Source organism: Plectropomus leopardus, chromosome 21 (genome assembly GCF_008729295.1).
Source record: "Plectropomus leopardus isolate mb chromosome 21, YSFRI_Pleo_2.0, whole genome shotgun sequence".
Taxonomy (NCBI): domain Eukaryota; kingdom Metazoa; phylum Chordata; class Actinopteri; order Perciformes; family Serranidae; genus Plectropomus; species Plectropomus leopardus.
Genome location: NC_056483.1, coordinates 4,684,925 through 4,705,223, shown reverse-complemented (window position 1 = coordinate 4,705,223; position 20,299 = coordinate 4,684,925). Strand labels below are relative to the sequence as shown.

Genomic DNA, 20,299 nt, shown 5'->3' with positions numbered 1-20,299 from the left:
ATTAAAGAGCAGAAAAAAAAACACAAATACATTTTTTCTAGTTCCATCAGGTAATTTGTTTTGACAAATGTTGATAAACTTAACGATTTCACACAACTGAATATAACTGATTAATAACAGATACTTTACTTAAGCACACATTAAGAACATTAATGCTTTACGCACAGGCGGTTACTTGAACAACCAAAAATGAACGGAAGGTCAGAGGACCCCGCGAAAGAGCAGCGAATTCAAAATTTCAAAACAAACCCGAGATTGTTGTTCAATATGCAAGTTGTTTATTCTGCGTTAGCTAGCTTTTGAAAACTTGTAATAAAAAATGGACGCGGATGAAAAGCACGACTCCAGCACAAATGATAAAACGGTGGAAATTCCCAAACCGCCTTCAATCGAGGATTTCATCGTCCTGAAGCCCGTCAGCCGCGGCGCTTTTGGCAAAGTCTACCTCGCAAGGAAGAAGTGCAATGCGCGATTATACGCCATTAAGGTCAGTGCGTTTGGTCTCTGACAACGTTGAATCGTTCAGTCAGACTCCTTTTAGTTAAAAATACTAATTTTTTTTCATCTAGGTGATGAAGAAAGCAGACATGGTTGATAAAAATATGACGGGCCAGATGAAGGCAGAGAGAGATGCACTCGCTTTGAGCAAAAGCCCCTTTGTGGTTCACCTGTTTTACTCCCTTCAGACAGCCACCAAGATCTATCTGGTAACACCCTGAAAATATTGACGCTTTTACAGTGATTTTGTGAAGTTATGCATACAGTTAGTTAATGTTAAATCTGTATATTCATGTTGCTTACAGGTAATGGAGTACCTAATCGGTGGAGATGTCAAGTCTCTGCTTCACATATATGGATATTTCGACCAGGATATGTCCGTAAAATACATTTCAGAGGTTGCACTGGCTTTGGACTACCTCCATCGTCATTGTATAATCCACAGGTACAAAAAAAATAAAAAATTGTACTATACACAATCAATAAATCATATAGTATAATCAACACAAAATTAAATAATAAAAAAGATCAACACTGTAGAACAGGTAAATATATAAAAAGTGCATACTGACTATGGCTATATCACTCATTTTGTAAACATGCTGTTACCACTCCTGCTCATAGGTCAGGTGGAGCGTTGGACAGCATGTGCTCAGCATGTTTTGAGAAAAAAATATGCAGCTTTTGCAAGTTGAAAATTGTGTGTTGTTGCAATGCGATGTTGGTTTGAATGTGATTAATAGTTCAACCATAATGTATAACACCAATTAGCTCATGGGTGACAATGTGTGACCTGGAAATTGACATGATTTATAATATTTTAGGGACCTGAAGCCCGACAACATGCTGATATCCAATGAAGGCCACATCAAGCTGACAGATTTTGGTCTTTCCAAAGTCAAGCTTGACAGAGGTATGAAGTCCCATCAGCTTGACACTTTTATGACCATCAACACCAGTAATGTTTTAAATATTTCTTTTGTTTTATCTCTGTGCTCTTTATCAGAGCTGAGTCTTATGGATATCCTTACCACTCCATCCTTGGCTAAACCTAAGAAAGATTACTTCCGCACCCCGGGTCAAGTCCTCTCCTTAATCAGCTCCCTTGGCTTTGTAAGTGAACGTGCATGAAGAAATGCCCTTGTTTCATGCTTTATGGAGAGTTTATGTTGATGAATGATGACTCCTTCATTTTATCGAACACAGAATTCACCTGCAGGAGAAGGCAGGCGTCACTGCAGTGCGTCTGCTGTGTCCAGTCCCATGTCCTGTGGCAAAATAAAACAGAAGACAAGCTCTCTTGGTTCTCCCTTGATGAAGAAAAAACATCAGTTGCAGTCTCCGGCTTGCTGCCCTTGGAAAACGGGTATGTCATGGTGGTAGAGAGTTTTGTTTTTCATTCATTAGGCTTGTGGAAAAGCTGGCTCTTACTACAGCTGTCTGGTTAGATCTTGGAAATTAAAATGAGTTTCTGTATTGTCTCCATAGGACCCAACAACATGGTGCTTAGTCCTCATAATTTGGCTAAAAATCTGACCCCCTCACTGCTGAAAACCAGGAGGAGGTTTGAGACGATGAGCGCAGGCAGCACCACTGACCTTGAAGGTGACATCAGTCCACTGTGGGAGTGTGAGGAGGTCGGTGATTGTAACTTTATGCACTTTATGTCCATTAAACAATTTTAAGTTTGGATAACGGGAGTCCTGACCAACATATTCACCCTAAAATCTTAATTTAAATAATTTAACAAGTTTTCCTGTTAAGTGTTTTGTGTGTGATGTCTGAGAACTTTCCTTTTCTTTCTTTCCTTTTTTCAGAAAGAAAATGAACAGAGGGGGAGAGAGCGATCTCAGTCCAAAGTGCCTCATCAGGACTCTGCATCCACAAATCTGACCACATTTGGTTTCTCTGCCGAGGCCACCAGCAACCAGTCAGATCCAGTCCATCTAACAGAAAAGAGGCCTCATGCCAGCAAACTGGAGTCTGTTCCCACAGCTGAGGATGATTTTTGCCTCTCAGCTCCGTCTGTAAAAAGAACATTTTCTGATGTTGAGAAAAGCCCAGAACCCCCGGACAACCAAGCCAAGAAGCGTAATGCAGCTTATAAGAGATGCTTCGAGATTCCAGAGGAGACTGTGAGGTTTCACACCGGCCTGACTGGAACATTTTCCACCATTCAAATAGGTGACTTCATGGCCTCCACAGAGGGGATCCGGTCAGCTGAAGACCGGATCCCAAAGCGCTCCAGTCCCATCGCTGTGGCCAAAACTCTGTTTAGTGAACTGGAGGAGCCAACAGAGGATGTGTTTGAGGACGCAGCCAAAGATCTGTCACACACAAGCTTCACATCACCAATCGCCGGGAACAGCGACATTTGCAGGAGCTTGAGCCTCGACTCTGACGGGTCCATGCACGAAACGTCTCCCACTATTGACAGCCGTGCATCTCTCAAGCCAAGAGAGTTTTACCAAAACAGGACTTCAGTGTCATCAATGGAGCAAGAGGAAAATAAAGATTCTCTCATTACTGAATCACTCCCACAGACTCCATCTGCTGTCACCACTGAAACACCCAAACTCGGTAACCTCGCCCACAGAGGATCTCAGTGCTCCTTTCTGAACCGGCTCCCTGATCTGGCCTGCAGTGTCGCACAGTCCTCCTCTTTCCTCAAGCCGAGAAATGTTGTAGCTTTCCGGAGCTACTGCAGCTCCATTAACCGCTCCAACATGTCGGGGGTGTCCCGGTTTAGCATTGGTTCTGTTGACGCTATGGACGTGTCCACAGCCGCTTCCTATCACTGTGCGTCTGGCAGCGCAACACCAGTGCAGAGAAGACCCAGCTCCAACAGCTCCCTCAGTCAGGTAAAACTACAAGAACAGTCTGTGATGAGGTGAAGCTGAGGACTGAGAATTTGGCTTTGTTTGTTATTTAATAAATATTTTAATTATTTCAAACACTATTGAAATGTATTCATGTAAAAATAACGTGGATGAAAGTCTTTTACCCAATGAAGCAGAAATAAAGGTATCAAGTGAAGCACTCTGTTGGTATCGGTGTCATATAAAGGGCACTGGTATTTGTACAGGTATTGTTTTTTTGTTTTTTGTTTTTTTAAATAATACCCAGCCCTAATGGGATAAAACATCGTCACGCTGTCAAATTGTATTAGTGTACAAATAATTTGGATGGGAGCGTTTCACCCAATGAAGCAGAAACAAGTATCAAATAAAGTACTCTATTGATATCAGTATCATTTTAAATATGTAATAAATATTTGAATAGTTTAAAGATAACTTGGATGAGAGCGTTTTACACAATGAAGCAGATAAAAAAAATGTAGCAAATGCAGTACTCTATTGGTATCATTTTCAGAGCACTGGTATTTGTATTCATTTTTGTTATTTATTATTTCGGTATTTATTTTTAAATAATACCCATTTTATTTCCTTTCCACACCAGACTCCTCAGCCCATGTCCACCTCTCACACCCCCTTCAGGACCCCAAAGAGTGTCCGACGGGGAGCGCTGCCTGTTGAGGGTGCACCCATTTTAGGAACTCCTGACTATTTGGCTCCAGAGCTTCTCTTGGGAAAACCACATGGTAAGACAAAGAAATGCAAAATTCCAAGTACAACAAGCCAAAAAATAGCCCTACACAGACTTATAGTACTGACATTGGACGGTTGACACTGTAGTCATTGTGACAGACCTTCTCTTTGAGTTTCAGGAAGTTTACAGTGTGGTAAGTTTATAACGATGTTGCTGTTTGTGCAAGCGAGCTTGCATGTGTTCACCCAGCCTGCTAATACGCTAGCGGACATGAGCTGATTGTTTCCCCCATTCTCCTTTTCCCCCCACTGGTTCTGTTTCTGCCCCTTGGACTGGTGAACACTGGGCCTGATCAGAGGGACGCATTTTAAACATGTGATTACAAAAGCTAAAATAATGGGATCATTTTCTAACATTACGCTAACAACACTGTTAACAACTGGGGAATCAGTTGTGCTTTTTACTGGAAAAAGGGGTTTGTCTGCTTTAAAATCTGCAGATTTGGGGCAAATGTGGCACATAGTGAATGTGCTTTGGCATAGGCTTTTTTTGACATTTAGCAACTGACGTGCAAAATGTCACCTAATAATAACCTGTTGATCTGTTATTCCTTCAGATGTTTCCTGTCAGTCGCACTGTGTCATTTTGTAGCTGCTGTTTTAATTCATGTGCGTTTGTGACATAAAGATCCGGTGTGGCAGTGTTTATTCATCAGCTGTCAAGTATTTTTATTAACACAACAATAGATGATTTTAATAATTGAAATTTTAGCAGTTAATGAGATGAAAAATAACCTCTTTAACACTAGAATGCTATGCCCAAATATAAAGGGACGTGTGTGAGATTTGATTGTTGATGACTGATATGTACCTGTTGGTGAATGCAGGGTTCCCGCAGATCCTTAAACAGTCTTAAAAGACATTGAATTCATTAACCTAAAAATAAGGCCTTAATTGGTATTAAATTAATCATTCAGAAGTCTTAAAAATGCTCAGATGGCAAGTAAAATTGTATTAATCATTTTTTTCTGATGTTGCATGGTAAAATCTCAAAATAGTTGGTAACATCTTTTTTTTTGTAAAATAATTTAATGAATTCCTTTTCTTAAACTCGTCATGATGGGAAATGATTGAATCTCAAATGCAGAATACACACTTATTGTATGATTATATGTGTTCATTGTCTTCCACGTGTTCCACTACAAAAAGGGTTGTTTTTTTAAAATTTGATGTCAATAATCTATCATTTTTACAATACAAAAAAGGATTTTTAACATTAAGATAAACATCTTGGCAAAAAAAAATGGCCTTTCAGTTTTGGTTATTAGAAAATTGGTCTTAAACTTAATTTAGAGTGGCATTAAAAAAAAGTCTTAAAAAGTCTTTAATCCTGAGATGCAGGAACCCTGAAAGAATGAAAGAAGTTTATTCTCTCCATCCTCAACCTAACTGAGTCCCTGCTTCTGCCACCGCAGTCTGATCAGTGCACACGCTAACAGGAATCACAGTGATTTGGTGTTTGAAGCCAGTAGCCGTGTGAAATGTGACTTTTTTTGTTTGCTTCTGTCCAGACTGCATGGTGGACTGGTGGGCGCTGGGTGTGTGTCTTTTCGAGTTCCTCACAGGTGTGCCACCTTTCAACGACGAGACGCCTCAACTGGTCTTCCAGAATATTCTCAACAGAGGTGAGTTTATTTCACAAAAGCAACCAAACTGAAACCACAAAACCCTCTGAAATATTACACATTAGCTGAGGAACTGAACGCTGCTTCTTTTACCGTCTCACCGTCAACAACTTCAGATATTCCCTGGCCTGAGGAAGAGGAGGAACTGTCTGTAAACTCAAGAAATGCGATCGAAATTCTCCTGACCATGGACATGACAAAACGAGCTGGTCTTAAAGGTGAGGACCCCTTTTTCATTTTTAAAGGTTTCACACAGTTGGTCCTCAGGTGTTAATGTAGTTCATGAGTGTTTCTTTTTGGCGTTTTTAATCCGTCTCATCTATCGAGACTTTCTGGTGCGCAGAAAGATTTTTTTTTTTTTTTTTTTACTTTTAATTTTATTGTTTTTAAACTGACCATAGATTTTTTTAAAGGCAGCATTTAAATAAAATGTTTTATTATAAATGGAATCTCATAACAAAATTCTAATATTGGCCTTCGATTCAACGCCCATTATAAGCAAATCTCATCGTATCGTTTTGCTTGAACGTCCACCAGAGCTCAAGTGTCACCCGCTGTTTGAGGGCTTGGACTGGGACAACCTGCAGAACCAGCCAATGCCTTTCATCCCTCAGCCAGAGGACGAAACCGACACCTCGTACTTTGACGCAAGAAACAACGCTCAGAACATCGCCGTGTCTGGCTTCAGTCTGTAGAGTTACAAAATTTGACAGCTGAAAGTTTTATTAAAGCAGCTGGTCAACAAATTTGGCTGTTGTTGAAGCATGTTCGCTTTATTTGTGGAAAAACTCAAAAAATCAGATCCATTATATAAATGAAAACACTGTAATGATGTAGATTCTGGTTGTTTCTCTGTTCAAAGTTGTAATATTTTAAAAAATTTTAACCTATGTGCAATCACTGGTCATTAGAGCCAAAAGAAAGGTTTATCTGTCACTCACTTACTTTTTTAAAAATGTAGTACTATAAAACATAGTTATGTCTCTTAAATTAGGCTCGTATACTAGCAAAATAGTATTTGCTCCTACTTTACCTCATTAGAGGCTTTGTTTCTGTTGTTATATTGACTAAATTCAAGATATTAGTGTATCTGTGTTCATGCAGATGTAGCTCCTCATCTTGACTCCCCATGCTGATGCACTCCATTTTTTGCTGCTCTGCTCATCATTGTGATGTTCCCCGAACCGGGTGGGCGGGCCCCCTGAATAATTTTCTCTTTGAGGGGTACAGGTCTGAAGAAAAACACGCTAATATATTCACTAATAATGTGTTTTATATGTAAATCTTGTTAATACCATTCAGTGTCATGTCGTGACAGAACCTTTTTTTGTTTGTTTGCTGCTTTTAAGTCATTTGTGTTTGTAATTTTGATGTGTTCTCCTTTCCATTTTCCACACTACTGCTTTTTAGACTTCACTGAGCTCTCAGCTACCTGTAATTTTTTTTATTTTGGTCACTCTAGAAAAAAGTAAAATACAAATAAAATCTTGTTTGTAACTTTATGTACTTTGTACCTTTTCTGCTAAATTATCTAACGTCACAATGACTAAATTTAGGTTAAATCTAAAATAATGCATGTTTAAAAAACAGTCTGGTCACTCAGTTAACCCTTTAACACCTGGATCAACATCAGTTTTGTTGTGCTGCATTCAGGCGCCTTTCACAAGCATTTAAACCTCTGAAACCTGAGAAATTTGGTTTGATATCTTTTAAAAACATAAGTAACTTGGCAAGAAATGTTCTGCAAATTGCAAAAAACTTTGTAAAAGGTCACAATTACATGAAATGATCTGAAAATTAATTTAGGAAGGATTACATACTATGAAAAAAACAAAACAGGAAAAATGTTTAGAAAGCTACATTTATAATTCTTATGATGTAATATTCAAAACTGTTACAGGAAAAATGTGTTTTTTAGCACCTTTTAAAGGTCATTTTATCATTTAAGTTTTTAGCAATTTATTGCTATTTTTTGGGCCACCTTCCCATGTTTTTGAAAGAACTCAAGCGAATTTCCTCAGGTTTCAAAGGGTTAACAGAGTCTTCAAGTCCTTAAAAAGTCTTAAATTCCACTTTATAAGACATAGGGCCTTGAAAGTCATTAAATGGTCTTAAAAATGACTTCAGCACCACATATAGGGCACTTCCACGAAATATATAGATTTTAACACTTTGAATTACTATGTTTATTTCAATTTTTTTTAAACTTTCAAAACCTTGATTTTTTTTTTTGACCATAAATACATTTCCCAAAAATGTCAAACACTTTCTTTGAAGTAATGAGGACAAATTGCTTTCAGTGCTTTCTGAAAACTTTATTTGAGGCTTGGATTATCACATGCAAACACCACTCTATCCACAGGCAGAGAGGGTGAGAAAGCCTTAGTACATTTCAGTAGAAAGGTAAACTATTACTTTTTTTTATTAAAACATAATGGCTCTGGAAAGATTAGTGCTATTGCAGATGCAAACCTTTGTAAATGATATAGAACTCTATATTAATAATACATGGGAATGCAATTAAAATACTGCATTTTAATCTGAACTGTACAGCTATTGTTTACAATTTACACGGATCTCACAGCTTTGCAAACAATTTATGATTATTATCACTCACACAAAATCTTTCCACAATTATTTGTACAAACATATTACATCACACGTTAAAATTATACGATATACAAAAACTTGACAGCGTAAACAACACAGACGGCGACAAGTGTTAAGCATCAATAATCAGATATCTGAGTGGACAATGACGCTGTTGGATATTCTCACCACCTTATGGCTCACTAGGTAGTTATGATTCATGTGAATTTGGTCCAGCACTGGAACAGTTATGCTACAATATGTGAATGTACGAAATCATAACACCAGCTACAGTATGAATGTACCTTATGATGTTGAGGCACTTCTATTTGGAAAACAATTTTAAGTGGGAGTCCACTTGGACGTAAAGCACAGACTGATATGCAGCAGGACAGCTGACGACAACGTTTCACTAACCTTGTCTAAACTATGCAAACCTGCGGAAGTGAAATACATCCGGTTGAGAAGAAAAAGCAGCTGTTTTTTTTTTTAAATTAATAAGATTATTATCTCGTGACTGCAAAAAATGAAAATGTAGGCTATTATTTTTTTAATTCGGGAAATGAGAATTTCTGAGGTTATCTCGTTAATTCAGAAAAATTGGAATTTACAATGTCTTGTTACATCTCGTTAGTTTGGAAAAAGGCAAATTCAAAAGATTATCTAACTAGGTTAAAGAAACAAGAGTGCACATTATCTTGTTAACTCAGAAAAGTGAGATTTTACAACAAATGAATCTAAGAAATTCTTATTAATTCAGAAAATGAGAATTTTGACTCAGAAACACAAATTTTAGGCCATCATCTTCTTAATTTAGAAAAAACTGAATTTGCCCCATTATCTTCTTAATTTAGAAAAACAAGAATTTACATTTTCTCTTCTCAACAGGAATTTATGACAGCTTGTGAGAATTTACTAGATTACATAGTTAATTCAGAAAAACAAGAATTTACAACATTATTTCGTTACATTTTTTAGATAATATTCTTTTTTTTCTTCTCAAGTGAATGCATTACACTTCCATAAACAATATTTAGTCATTTTAAACATAAACCTCATTCATACAGCTGAAATCTGGCCGGTAATGCCTTCATTATAACTTGCTAAAAGCAATAAATATTAACTTATTATAAAGAGTTTAAAAGAATTACACACATCAATATATTGTTACATTCAATCCTCCCCTCTAAACTACAGTTATTAAATTTTATCATAGCAGCATTAACTGGGCAACTAATGAAAGTGAACTGTGACAATTGATAACCACATCAAGCATTACGCTCAAACTTAAGTATCGGGCCCATTTTATGTGCAACACAGCCTTAGCCATGGAAGTAATGGGGAAGCTGCTGTAGTTGGTTTATAAACACGCTGACAACATCCCCTCTGTGGGTTCCTCCTCTCGACATAAACCATTTCTTACACAGAAAAATATTCCAGTATAGTGGGATCATCTTAAAAAGGGTGTATAATCGCAGGCTCTGAGCCCATACATTCATGTTTCTATCTGATTCCACATCTGCAGTACAACACGCTCCAGAGGAATCATCCTCCCACTCATTACTCTAGATGCCTTCTTAATAGTGCAAAAGCAAATTACTGGGCTGTGGGTCTAAGCAGGGGGGAGTTACAGCCATTAGCAACCCAACCGGAGACATTTAGAGGACTCCTCTTCATCGTCTGTGCCCATGGGTTTTTAGATGAGAGCAAGTTCAGTTGATTCGTCTGTTAAAGGAGGACAACATTAAGGAGTTAAAATGGGTTTGCAGTTTTGCAAATTGCAGTTTTTAAGGAATACTTCACTCCCCAAATGATCATTTGTATATCAATTAAAATTAAAAGTTATCGCTGCTCTCTTCATAACGCCAGTGAAAAAAAACAGTAATTTTACCTCGTTTAACATTCAAGTTGCTTGTTTGCCGCCGCCTTGATCAGTTGTGACTTTGCTGAATGTGATCTTTCAAGCACCAAAGTGATATAGTTTTGCTTTTGCTAAACATAATCACCTATGACTTAAATTAATTACAAATTTTCTAAATTTCTTGATTCTTTGGTCACTATGGAGGCATGCGAGAAAAACGGTTTTATTCACAAAATTAAGATAGCATGGGATGAGTAACTGATATATATATTTACAATTAAATTAAATAAAAACAATTTAAAAAAGTAGAGAATACCTTCTTCTCCGCTGCATGTATAGGCGAATAAGCCACTGTACCACAAATGGCCAAATAACAGCAAAAGCCAAACTGGTCGGAGAAATGTCGAAAGGCCACCAGGATGGTTTCTAGGGGAAGAAATATGAAGAATAAATAAAAAATTAGCGTTACTGCAAATTATACTAATTTGTAAAATAAATCATTTTAGTTCCTGCTGAAGATCATAAAAAATCAATTTAGCTAAAACATGGTTTTTGTTTACCTGACTCCTCTTATTCACCGGGGGTGATGCATAAGTTGGAGACAGAGACATTGATCTCGCCTGCAGAGACATAAAGTTAAAAAAGTCCATAAATATTTGTCAAAGGAAAAGATAAAACACCACTTAAGTATAAATATTTCAGGGATTATCTGTCCAGAGTGTTGTTTACAGAGCCAAAGTACAAAACCTTATCTTCTGCCCTAAATAGCCTCATCTGCACACTGAAATCATAACTTAGCCCCAACTGTGTCCATTTTTAAGAAGTGTGATCTGCCACTTCTTGTCATGGAAATTATTAATATATGTATGCACATTTGCATACTGAAAACAAATTAAAACAATGTGGTTGATGGGCATTTACATTTACTGAAGCTGCTCCTCAGTGGTTTCTAACAGCTTGTCTACATCTGAAAGATATTTTTCAAGAAGGGAATAAAGCTTAACTCAGGGAAATATTATCAGAGATAATATATTTTTTGGGGTAGTTTTATCAACGGTTTGTTTACTATAATTGCCTTTTTTTAATAAAAATGCTGCCCTCTTCCTTTACTTAATATCTAAACACAGAAAGTAGTCCCAGGTAGCTGTTTAGGTGTTTGATTAATAAACAGATAAATAAATAAAAATTATATTTCTAATGCACTTTATATTTGGAACAAATCTCAAAGTGTGATGAGGTGAAAGCATTAGCATATAAACAAAAAAAACCAACTACTATAAGAGTATTTTTAAAAGCCATAAAAATATGACGTGATATGTTTAAATTGCTTATTTTTTCAGGCAAAGACCCAGATCAAATTTCCTACCATAAACAGAAATATAATCAAATATTGAGATTTGAAAAATGTGGTGTTTTTGGGCCCATTGTCCTTCGGGTAAATGAGAGGACAGACTTGTGGGACTCGTCCGACCTGGCTCGCGGTCAGAGCCTCGAGGGTGTGCAGCCTCTCCAGAACGCTCTGCATGTCCTCCTGCAGTCTCGCCAGCGCCACCACTATCTGCTCATTCAGGCTCCCCCCAGGTGTTCCCGCTCCTCCCCAGCGGTCCCCGTCCCCGTCTCCTCCACTGTACGCAGGCATCAGAGATCCAGAGCCGCGGCCCGGAGACCTGGAGCCTAAAAACATGGAAATTATTCATAATGAATACATGTTCCGTTGAAACGAGGCTCTCTGAGTATAAACGCTCTATAATGACGACCTTACCTCTTCCTCTTCTGACCAAAGAGCTGCTCGGCATGTCTACGTTCAGTCTCTGTCTCTGTGACATCGCTCCACTGTTCTCTCCATCTTCTCCTCCACACCTGATGCCCTGTGGTGCACCGTGAACATCCTCCTGGAGCTCCTGAGTCGCCTGGGGCTCCTCTAGCGGCGGCAGGACGTGGTTCTCCTCTTCCTCCAGGTCGTCCAAAGAGCGGTTATGCTCTGAGTTCTGGAGAAATGCACATTAAAAATGAATCAATGGTGGACCGAGAGCTACAAACACTGCACTAAAACAAGTGGTTTTCAGTTTTTACTTGCCTCTTCCTGGCCGAACTGGTCCACAGAATCACAGTAGACTTCGCTGTCTGAGTCACTGGCCAGGTGGCTGGGACCAGTCACATCTACACCGGGATCTAAAACCAGCACACAAAGACTCAGACTCATCCTGCATTGTGATGTGGAGTAAACTGTGCAGTAATGAACAGAGGGACATGGAGGAAAGGCAGCGTTCGCTGAATTCTGGGGCTTTTTGTGCCATTTTAGCAGAGTCATTAACTTGGTCCATTTAAAGAGTCCCAGGAGCAGCTGACGTGTAAAGTGTTAAGATTCAGCGTCTGCTGAGTTGCCACAGCTCTGGGAATGAAGCTTAGCAGATTATCTGATCACATGGTGCGCTGATACACCGGCACGGGCAGTCACGTGCGGTGGGCGAGGAGAGTCCTCAGTCACAGAACAAGACTTTCACTAATGTGAGATTTAAAGACGGAGTGAAACAAAAAAGACACTTGTGCAATTTTAACCCTGTATACCTGTGTTAAATGTTCATTTTCTCCCATTAGATGCCAAATTTATGTCCAAAAGAGTATTTTTACACCAAAATAGTTGCATACTGATTTGAGAAAACATGTCCTTCAACCTGGAAACTTCAGACCCATCATGCTCCAGGGGAGGGAGGTCTGTGTGAAACCAACAGTCCACAGCAGCTCCATATCACCCTCTTAAAGCCATTTCTTGCAAGCACTTATAAATTCCCATTTTTTGAGTCACCTGAATGCCTCACCTGACGTGGCATCTCATTACCCTCTCATTAAAGGCAGGTGTGTAAAACTAGTTGAGCAGGGAAAACAGCAGCAGTCTTCGACGGCCGTGTGTTTGGTTGAATCTTACTTTCATTGTTTGATAAATCTGTTTATCGCGCCATTGAATGAAACTTTGTTTCTTAATTTTGTAAGAGTTTGTTTTATTTCGTTTGAAAGCAATAGTCAGACAATTAAGTTTCATGTCACCCAGCAACTCTCCACACATCCTGCAACGACACACAAGGCACCATCGGACAAACAGTGAGTACAGCCAAAGACAGCGTTTTGGTCATATCCACCGTGGCGTCTGTGGGCAGCTATTCCAAACTTATTTATTACACTTATTTCCCACACTTTCACAGGTCCAATCAAACGCAATTCATTTTATTTCAATCTTTCTTGTAACTGCACAACACTTAAACACTTTGTGTGTTAGAATCTCTGGGAAATGAATCGCAGTACAGACGCTGTAACTTCTGTTTCATTTGGACTTTAAACCAGAACACAGCGTCCCATCATAGAAGCTGCTGTTCTTTACCTGCGTGGTGACCGTTGAGCAGAGGCTCGCCAACTGAACCCTCCTGAGAGTTGTCACTGTTCAGAGCAGCTCTCGAATGACTCCCATTGGTCAGATGGACGACCCCGTTGGCCACTTTACCGTTGGACAGGGGGACTTTGTGTCTCCTGGCTGAACCTTTCTTCTTTGGCTGCGAAGCTGCTGATTTCTTGTCTGAAATAAACCCCAAAAAAGAAAAACATGTCAATAAAATATTTTTTTATTCTCGTTATTTTTCGTGCGCAGAATTTATAACTTTACCTTTTTTGACGTCCCTTATCACCACTTCTTCCTCCTCCTCGTCCTCCTCATCCTCATCTTCTTCCTCCTCTGGTGTTTCTTCATCGGACTTTTCCTTTGACTTGAGTCTGGATGGACGAGTCTCCAGAGTGCCGTTCATTTCCATCGTTCTGACGATGCTCTTTGCGACGCTCTTCGATGATGCTGAATTCAACATTGCGCCAAACCCTGCGCAACAAAATGGATTTAATTACATGAACCAAAAGGCAGTGCATCCTTTAAGGATGACGTTAAGGGGAAACACTATTTGTTTTTCAACCTGAACCCTTTTTTCCCATGTTTTATTGCTCAAAGGATGATTAGATTTTTAAAAATGCATTCTGTATTGCAAAAGCAAGCTGCAGTGGGAACCAGGCTGCGATGTAATCACTCGAAACAGGCGCGCTCCTTTAATTTATATCCGTCATAAGTGCTTGTTTTTGTCACGAGCGTGAGACAATTGTGCAAACTGAAATAACAAATATAAGATATGCCTAATGGAAACACGTCAATTTTGAAAAAACTCCCATTTACTGCAAAAGTTTTTCCGCTTGCATGAGGTGGTATTTCAGGTGATTCCAAAAAGCCATATTTCACAATACTGCAAAGAAAACACTTTTTTTTCGCTTTTTATGGGTCACATGACGCTATGGCTATGCACTTGTTGGTAGGAACTGGCTCCATCGGGCATGATGCAGCAGGAGCTACAAGAGCTGTTATTGCATGGTATAACGCTTCAAAAGTTGAGCAGATCATCTGGAAGTTTTGATTCCACAATTCCTATGTGAAATCGTGGACTATCACCTCCCAGAAATCCCTCATAAGTGGCCGCTCTCACGTATAAGGAGCTTGCCTTTCCATTATCGCTCGCATAACACACCTATGTCACCTTTGATTGGAAATAGTGACAGCTAGTGCAGCGGCTGCAATAGAAATAAACCTGCTAATGTTTTGAGCATTCATCACCATGCTTCTTGGAATATTATCACGAGAGGAGAAGTCACATAACATCACTCAGTAGAAACACAATCATCTCGCAACTGTGTTGAAAATATTGCTTATGTTCTGTGCAAATCTGTAGCGGAAAGGACCCCATGGAGAAATGAAACAAACTCTTCAAGTACTTTTGTCATGTGAGTTTCAGAAACTCCACACAGATGAGGTTTGTGTTTATCTGTATCAAAAGAAAGTGTCTTATTCTGTATTTCCAAAAGCAAAAAAGTCAGATGAGCTGAGCCACATGTTCTCTAACACTAGTTGAGCATGCACAACATCACCGCTATGAAGCACCAAAAGCATCTGAGCTACGACACCAGACCAGACCAGACCAGACCAGACCAGCACTAAACTACAGCCACACTCAGTGATGTACTTGCCTTCCAGTTGCCTAGCAAACTGTGTCAAACGGGCTGAGCATATGACAAGAGGCAAATTATAAAGGTTAAGCTCCACGTGCTGTTTATGACATCACAAACAAAGTGAAAGGTGAACAAAAACCTACCTGTGCTCAGGTCTGATATCTGTGTGATCTTTTTCTTCTCCTCGATCAGCTCATAGAACGGGCCGAGGACGCGAAGGAGCTCCTCCACCTCGTCTGACATGGGCATGCCCTCCAGGATCTACACAGCAGACACAGCAACAGGTGCAACGTCAACCATAGTCAAATTACGTTCCTATATCAGAAAACTTCTGTAAAAGTAACGTACCAGCTTCATTTCATCAACATACGCTGCCATTGCTTCTTCTTTTGGCATATCTCCGAGAGAGTTCCATGCATCCCTGAATAATTAAGCAAAAAATGCATTATTATATCACTTTATAGAGTAAAAACTATAAAGCATTTATGTCATAGAGATTTGTTTTGAAAAAATCTGCAGCACTTTCCAACTATGTCAACACCTCCAGTTTTTTTGAGGTTAACGTGTCCTTCGATAGCCAAGGGTCTAAGGCCGACAAAAACGTCACCATTCATTAGTAACAGGAGTTAATCCTTTACTCTGTGTTTTTACAGTTTTCTGATAAACTTACGACACCCCACCTCGATGCAACGTGAGAAAGTGTGCACCCTGCAGTGGGTAAGAGGTTACATTCCAAGAGTCCAGAGATCAAGTAACACAGCTTGACGCTAAAAAGGGGAAACTGCAGGTCACAAAACCCAGTGAGGAGAATCTGGTTCAAAGTGACCCAGAATCAACATGTTTTGCAACGTGCTCAAGTCAAATATTGTCTCAGTTTCAATGATCAAGGTTTTACAGAATCAAATTTCATGATTTGCAGTGGTATTATTACAACTTAAGCTCGTCAGCGTGACCCTTGTAGGACAATTATTCTTGAAAATGACGAACAGAGGGACGGAGAAAAGTGTAATTTAATAAAAAGTATTGTGATTACTTTGATATTTTTTTCATTTAATTTTCACAATAAAATAAAACAAAATAATAAGAAGAATAAGATTATTATTAATAAGAATAAGAATAAATGTTGATGTATTTTTTGCTGGAGTCTATACCAAACACATCTAAAAAATGATTTTTAGGCCAGGACATCTCTGTCACACCACACAATTTCTCATTTATAATAGTATGTTGTGAGAAATTTTACCACACATTTTATTTTTTTGAAAATGCAGCTTCTGTTATTTGGATATTGCACCTGTCCATATTGCCACTTCAATAATATTTTAATTAATTGCGCAGCCTCAAATCAAATAGAATAATATTTTCCCCATACATGTTACAAAGAACATAATAAATCTTTACATTTTTAGGCAAAAATAGAAAAGTATCGACTGACTGTACATCTCTTTTTGTCTTTACCATTTTGCTTTGCCAACTGCATCCCAAAAGCCAGGTCGGGGTATATTGCACGCGCCCACAGTGGCTTGTTTGTAGTAACTGTAGAACTTGAGCATCATGTCGTTGGAGGGCTGAAAGGGACCTGTGGGAAATAAATACAAAAATTGCGCAAAATAAGTGTTTAATAAACTCAAGGGGTTCAAATAAAACATTTCATCACTGTACAATATTATATTAATTATTTGGACCAAGATATGATATTTGCTAATATCACAAAGCCACAATATGATTATGTTCAATTCAGTTCAGAGGCCTGCAATCAATATGAGACAGTAACAGTAACTTCTGTTTAAAGTCCCCAAAATACCTCCCTGAGGAGATCACCTGACCCACCAGAGGAGAGGAGGATAAATCAAGCGCACCTGCCCGACAGGCTCCACCCTCCTCAGGTGCAATCCCTCTGTCTAATGAGAGGCTATATGTGTCGCCTGTCTCCCTTTGTTCCTCTCTGCAGCAGCAACCATGTGTGCATCACGTAAGTTACGGTCCTTAAAGACTTTAATTCACTTTCTCACTGCACAATATTAGTTAATGCTTTGGTTTATTGTTGATTCTTTTTTTCTCATTGCAGAGAATAAATCACAAAGCTATCCTGTAATCAACCACACTGCTTTAAATAAACTGCTCTGCTGAACAGACACCTGCTGCCTGCTTCTCCTGCTTTGTTTGTATCATCTAAGTCGACACCGGTATTTTTTTCCCCAATGTTCTCATTGTTGTTTTATTTTTTTTGACTGTTTGCCATTATCTGTTTGGCACTAGAGAGCGTTCAATGAGGAGGTCTGCTTAGACAAAAATACTTTTTAGTTTGTAGAGGTGATTTATTTCAGTCCTTGTTAACAATTTTCCAAAGGGAATGCATATAATAAGGAATGAATAACAATAATGCATTACATTAAAAGGAAGAACAAAAAGAAAACAAACCTTAAAAAGTAAAGTAACCTTTAAAGTTAACCTTCCCAGCACTGTGCATATCTATATGTATATTATGTTTATATCCACTTTTCGCTGTTTATGAATCATTGTTTTCACTTTGCGTCCATAATCTCGTAGCGTAACAAGAAGTACGGTGAACGGAAACTAACATACAACACTGTAATTCTACATTTGCACAGTCAGCTTTCTCCTAAAGGCTGTAAACTATGGAACATGTTACTGACTGAAATAAAGTTAATCACAGATTTAAAAACATTCACAACAAAGGTCAAAAACTGGCTCAAAACAAACCAGAGCTGTACTCAGTTTTAGACTGATGTATTTTACATTTCTGATGAACATTGATTTATGGAAATTGTGTGTTTCTATTTTATATCTGTTTTTTTTTTACTGTATTTGACTATCTATAGTGAAGTTTTACATAACTGAATTACGCACATTTTTCCCACTGTATACTTAAAAGCCCAGCTAGGGATAAGAGTTGGAAATCAGCAGTTGCTATAAACTCTGTGCAGCACATAGCTTCATGTTTGTATGAAACTATGTTTAACTGCATCATCCCTATAGAATAAATAAATTCAATTTAATTGTGGATCATTAATTATTTTCTCCAGATCAATGTACTGGTACACTCCTACTTAGCACCATTCGTACTGTTTTTAAATGTCTTATATATCTGCAAAGTCTTTGCGACAAGACAGACTTTTAAAATTGACTGTGTGGTTGTGCATTGAGTGCAGACTGCAGGCTGGGAGGCAAATCTCTGCACACTTAGTAAAGTGGATTAAGCCTTTAAATCGCACAAGATCCAGAGCAGACCAAGCTGTTGACTGCACCAAGCTAGATCTGACGCTGTCTATACTCCCATGTTAAAGCCAGGAACTGGTCTAACTGGCCTAAATGATATAGAGACTGGTTTGTTCACTTACCATCGGGGGGCAAACTCTTGATCACTTTGACGGCAGCTTCAAACCTCAGCACCGTCAAACGCCTCTCATCCTCCACTTTGACACTGTCCACCTCCATCGTGTCTCACTGAGACAGTCAACACAAAACCTACAGACAGTAAACAAACACACCACTAAAATGTAATAACACACGTATAACATATATGTGCTAAAACGTCCGTAATAACACATGTACTGCCATTTTAGCTCATAAATCCAGATTTTTGCGACGCTAATGCGACTAGCTAAACTTGCCACTTACTGTATTTACAGTATGCTGAGACCACCAGTAGGAGGTTCTGTATTTAGGACACATCGTCTGCTATGCGACACGCAAATAACCGCCCAATTATTGGTGCTAAATACAAAAAATACTCCCAAACTGTCGACGGAAAATGTCCAAACAGATTGTACTTACCGTTAAAGTGAACGGCCTATCTGTTTGTCAGACGGCGACCTGTCCCTCGACCAGACGCCATGAACAGTGTAATAAAGCTAGGCAAAGGTGAACTCTGGGAGCTGTTGTTTTCTTCCGGATTTAGGCGTTGCCTACAAGTTCCACAATCCCCCGCGTCTACTACAACGCACGGAGAAACGAAAATTGTGTTGCCTACTCAATAAAACATTAAAGTATAGGGGGAAAAAATGAAAAATAAGAATTAATAAGTTATAACATTTCTATGTCTCGAATCATAACACGAATCCCTACAGTTTAGTGTAAAACTACACTTCCCTTGATGCTCCACTAGGGATCCATATTTTTTTCTTCAGTTGGAAGAGTGATAGTTAGACAGCGGTGAAAGGTAAGAGCTCTCACTCTGTTTTTAAATGCGACTATCACAAGTTGCTGTAAGTTAGTTTGAGCTAAAAACTAGTCGATTAACGTATCGGTTAATCGAAATAATTGACAACAAACTACTACTACTACTACTACTACTATTACTACAATAGCTATCACTATTACTAGTAGCCTACTAGTACTAATACCATTATTACTTTCCTAAGGACACAGATTAACAATAGCAATTTTTCAAACATCAGGCTACCTAGTTCCAGTAAACAAAATATCTTTTTGCTTTATATTTTGATGGGTACTATTCATTATTTTCTAATGTTTAATTATTAATGTATCATTTGGAAAAGTATAGGCAGATAAATAAATAATAATAATTTTAAAAAAAGATGGAATGGAAGTTGCAGATTGCAGATGTGAAGATATCGAAAAAAAGATTCAGAGACTAAACTCCCACTTGCTACTCCCCACTCCCGTTGGAAGCACAACAGGCCAAAAATAAAAAAGATATATTATAACAAAAACATATCTAAGAAAATGTAAAGTATTAGCAGTCATAACACAAGCTAGGTCACATAGAATACATTTCAAAATAATGTATATTACAATATTAGATTATAATTATTGATGCATTGACTTGTGCACCTCTTTCATGTTGGGTAGACCATGGTAAAGGTGGACCTAATTTCCTAAAACAAGTTTGTTGCCAAGTACGTTTTCACATACAAGCAGTTTGTAATTTTGGCGCATATACAAAAAAAAAAACAAAACAAAAACAAAAACCAAAAAAAAAAAAAAAAAACCCAACCATAACCATATGGGAAAGAAAAAAATACAATAAAAATATATTTTATTATATGCTACTTTTTTTAATGTACAATGTAGCTATTTAAAATTAATATATTTATTTCAAT

The 20,299-nt window shown here is 38.3% G+C and overlaps 2 protein-coding genes and 1 long non-coding RNA gene across 4 annotated transcripts; 2 read left to right on the top strand and 1 right to left on the bottom strand.

The window, feature by feature from the left end:
• The first annotated feature begins 239 nt into the window (after window positions 1-239).
• mastl (microtubule associated serine/threonine kinase-like) lies at window positions 240-6,426 on the top strand. The gene is made up of 12 exons (XM_042510392.1): window positions 240-487; window positions 570-707; window positions 804-943; window positions 1,323-1,411; window positions 1,505-1,611; window positions 1,705-1,864; window positions 1,987-2,135; window positions 2,316-3,359; window positions 3,958-4,099; window positions 5,618-5,731; window positions 5,848-5,949; window positions 6,269-6,426. The coding sequence occupies exons 1-12, from the start codon at window positions 320-322 to the stop codon at window positions 6,424-6,426; spliced, it is 2,511 nt and encodes an 836-aa protein (XP_042366326.1). The 5' UTR covers window positions 240-319.
• Window positions 6,427-8,031: 1,605 nt separating this feature from the next.
• acbd5a (acyl-CoA binding domain containing 5a) lies at window positions 8,032-19,162 on the bottom strand. The gene is made up of 13 exons (XM_042510483.1): window positions 19,011-19,162; window positions 18,575-18,701; window positions 16,671-16,791; window positions 15,561-15,633; window positions 15,356-15,473; window positions 13,837-14,043; window positions 13,558-13,749; window positions 12,259-12,353; window positions 11,944-12,169; window positions 11,653-11,855; window positions 10,742-10,801; window positions 10,498-10,607; window positions 8,032-10,045 (listed from the first exon to the last, which is right to left on the bottom strand). The coding sequence occupies exons 2-13, from the start codon at window positions 18,669-18,671 to the stop codon at window positions 10,033-10,035; spliced, it is 1,515 nt and encodes a 504-aa protein (XP_042366417.1). The 5' UTR covers window positions 18,672-18,701; window positions 19,011-19,162; the 3' UTR covers window positions 8,032-10,032.
• LOC121960677 lies at window positions 12,360-17,144 on the top strand. Of its 2 annotated transcripts, none has more exons than XR_006106999.1 (3): window positions 12,360-13,280; window positions 15,405-15,496; window positions 17,005-17,144. It is a non-coding gene; the product is annotated as an uncharacterized LOC121960677 (long non-coding RNA). The 2 variants fall into 2 exon arrangements; XR_006107000.1 differs by lacking the exon at window positions 17,005-17,144 and adding an exon at window positions 15,866-15,891.
• Window positions 19,163-20,299: the final 1,137 nt, after the last annotated feature.

Excerpts from the sequence above, each read along its gene's own strand:
- acbd5a (XM_042510483.1), bottom strand. The coding sequence starts at position 18,671 with ATGGAGGTGGACAGTGTCAAAGTGGAGGATGAGAGGCGTTTGACGGTG. Across the intron at positions 14,044-15,355 it reads GATATCAGACCTGAGCACAG|GGTTTGGCGCAATGTTGAAT; the intron begins GTAGGTTTTTGT and ends TTTGTTGCGCAG. Across the intron at positions 11,856-11,943 it reads TTTGGTCAGAAGAGGAAGAG|GCTCCAGGTCTCCGGGCCGC; the intron begins GTAAGGTCGTCA and ends CCATGTTTTTAG.
- mastl (XM_042510392.1), top strand. The coding sequence starts at position 320 with ATGGACGCGGATGAAAAGCACGACTCCAGCACAAATGATAAAACGGTG. Across the intron at positions 1,412-1,504 it reads CAAAGTCAAGCTTGACAGAG|AGCTGAGTCTTATGGATATC; the intron begins GTATGAAGTCCC and ends GCTCTTTATCAG. Across the intron at positions 1,612-1,704 it reads TAATCAGCTCCCTTGGCTTT|AATTCACCTGCAGGAGAAGG; the intron begins GTAAGTGAACGT and ends TATCGAACACAG.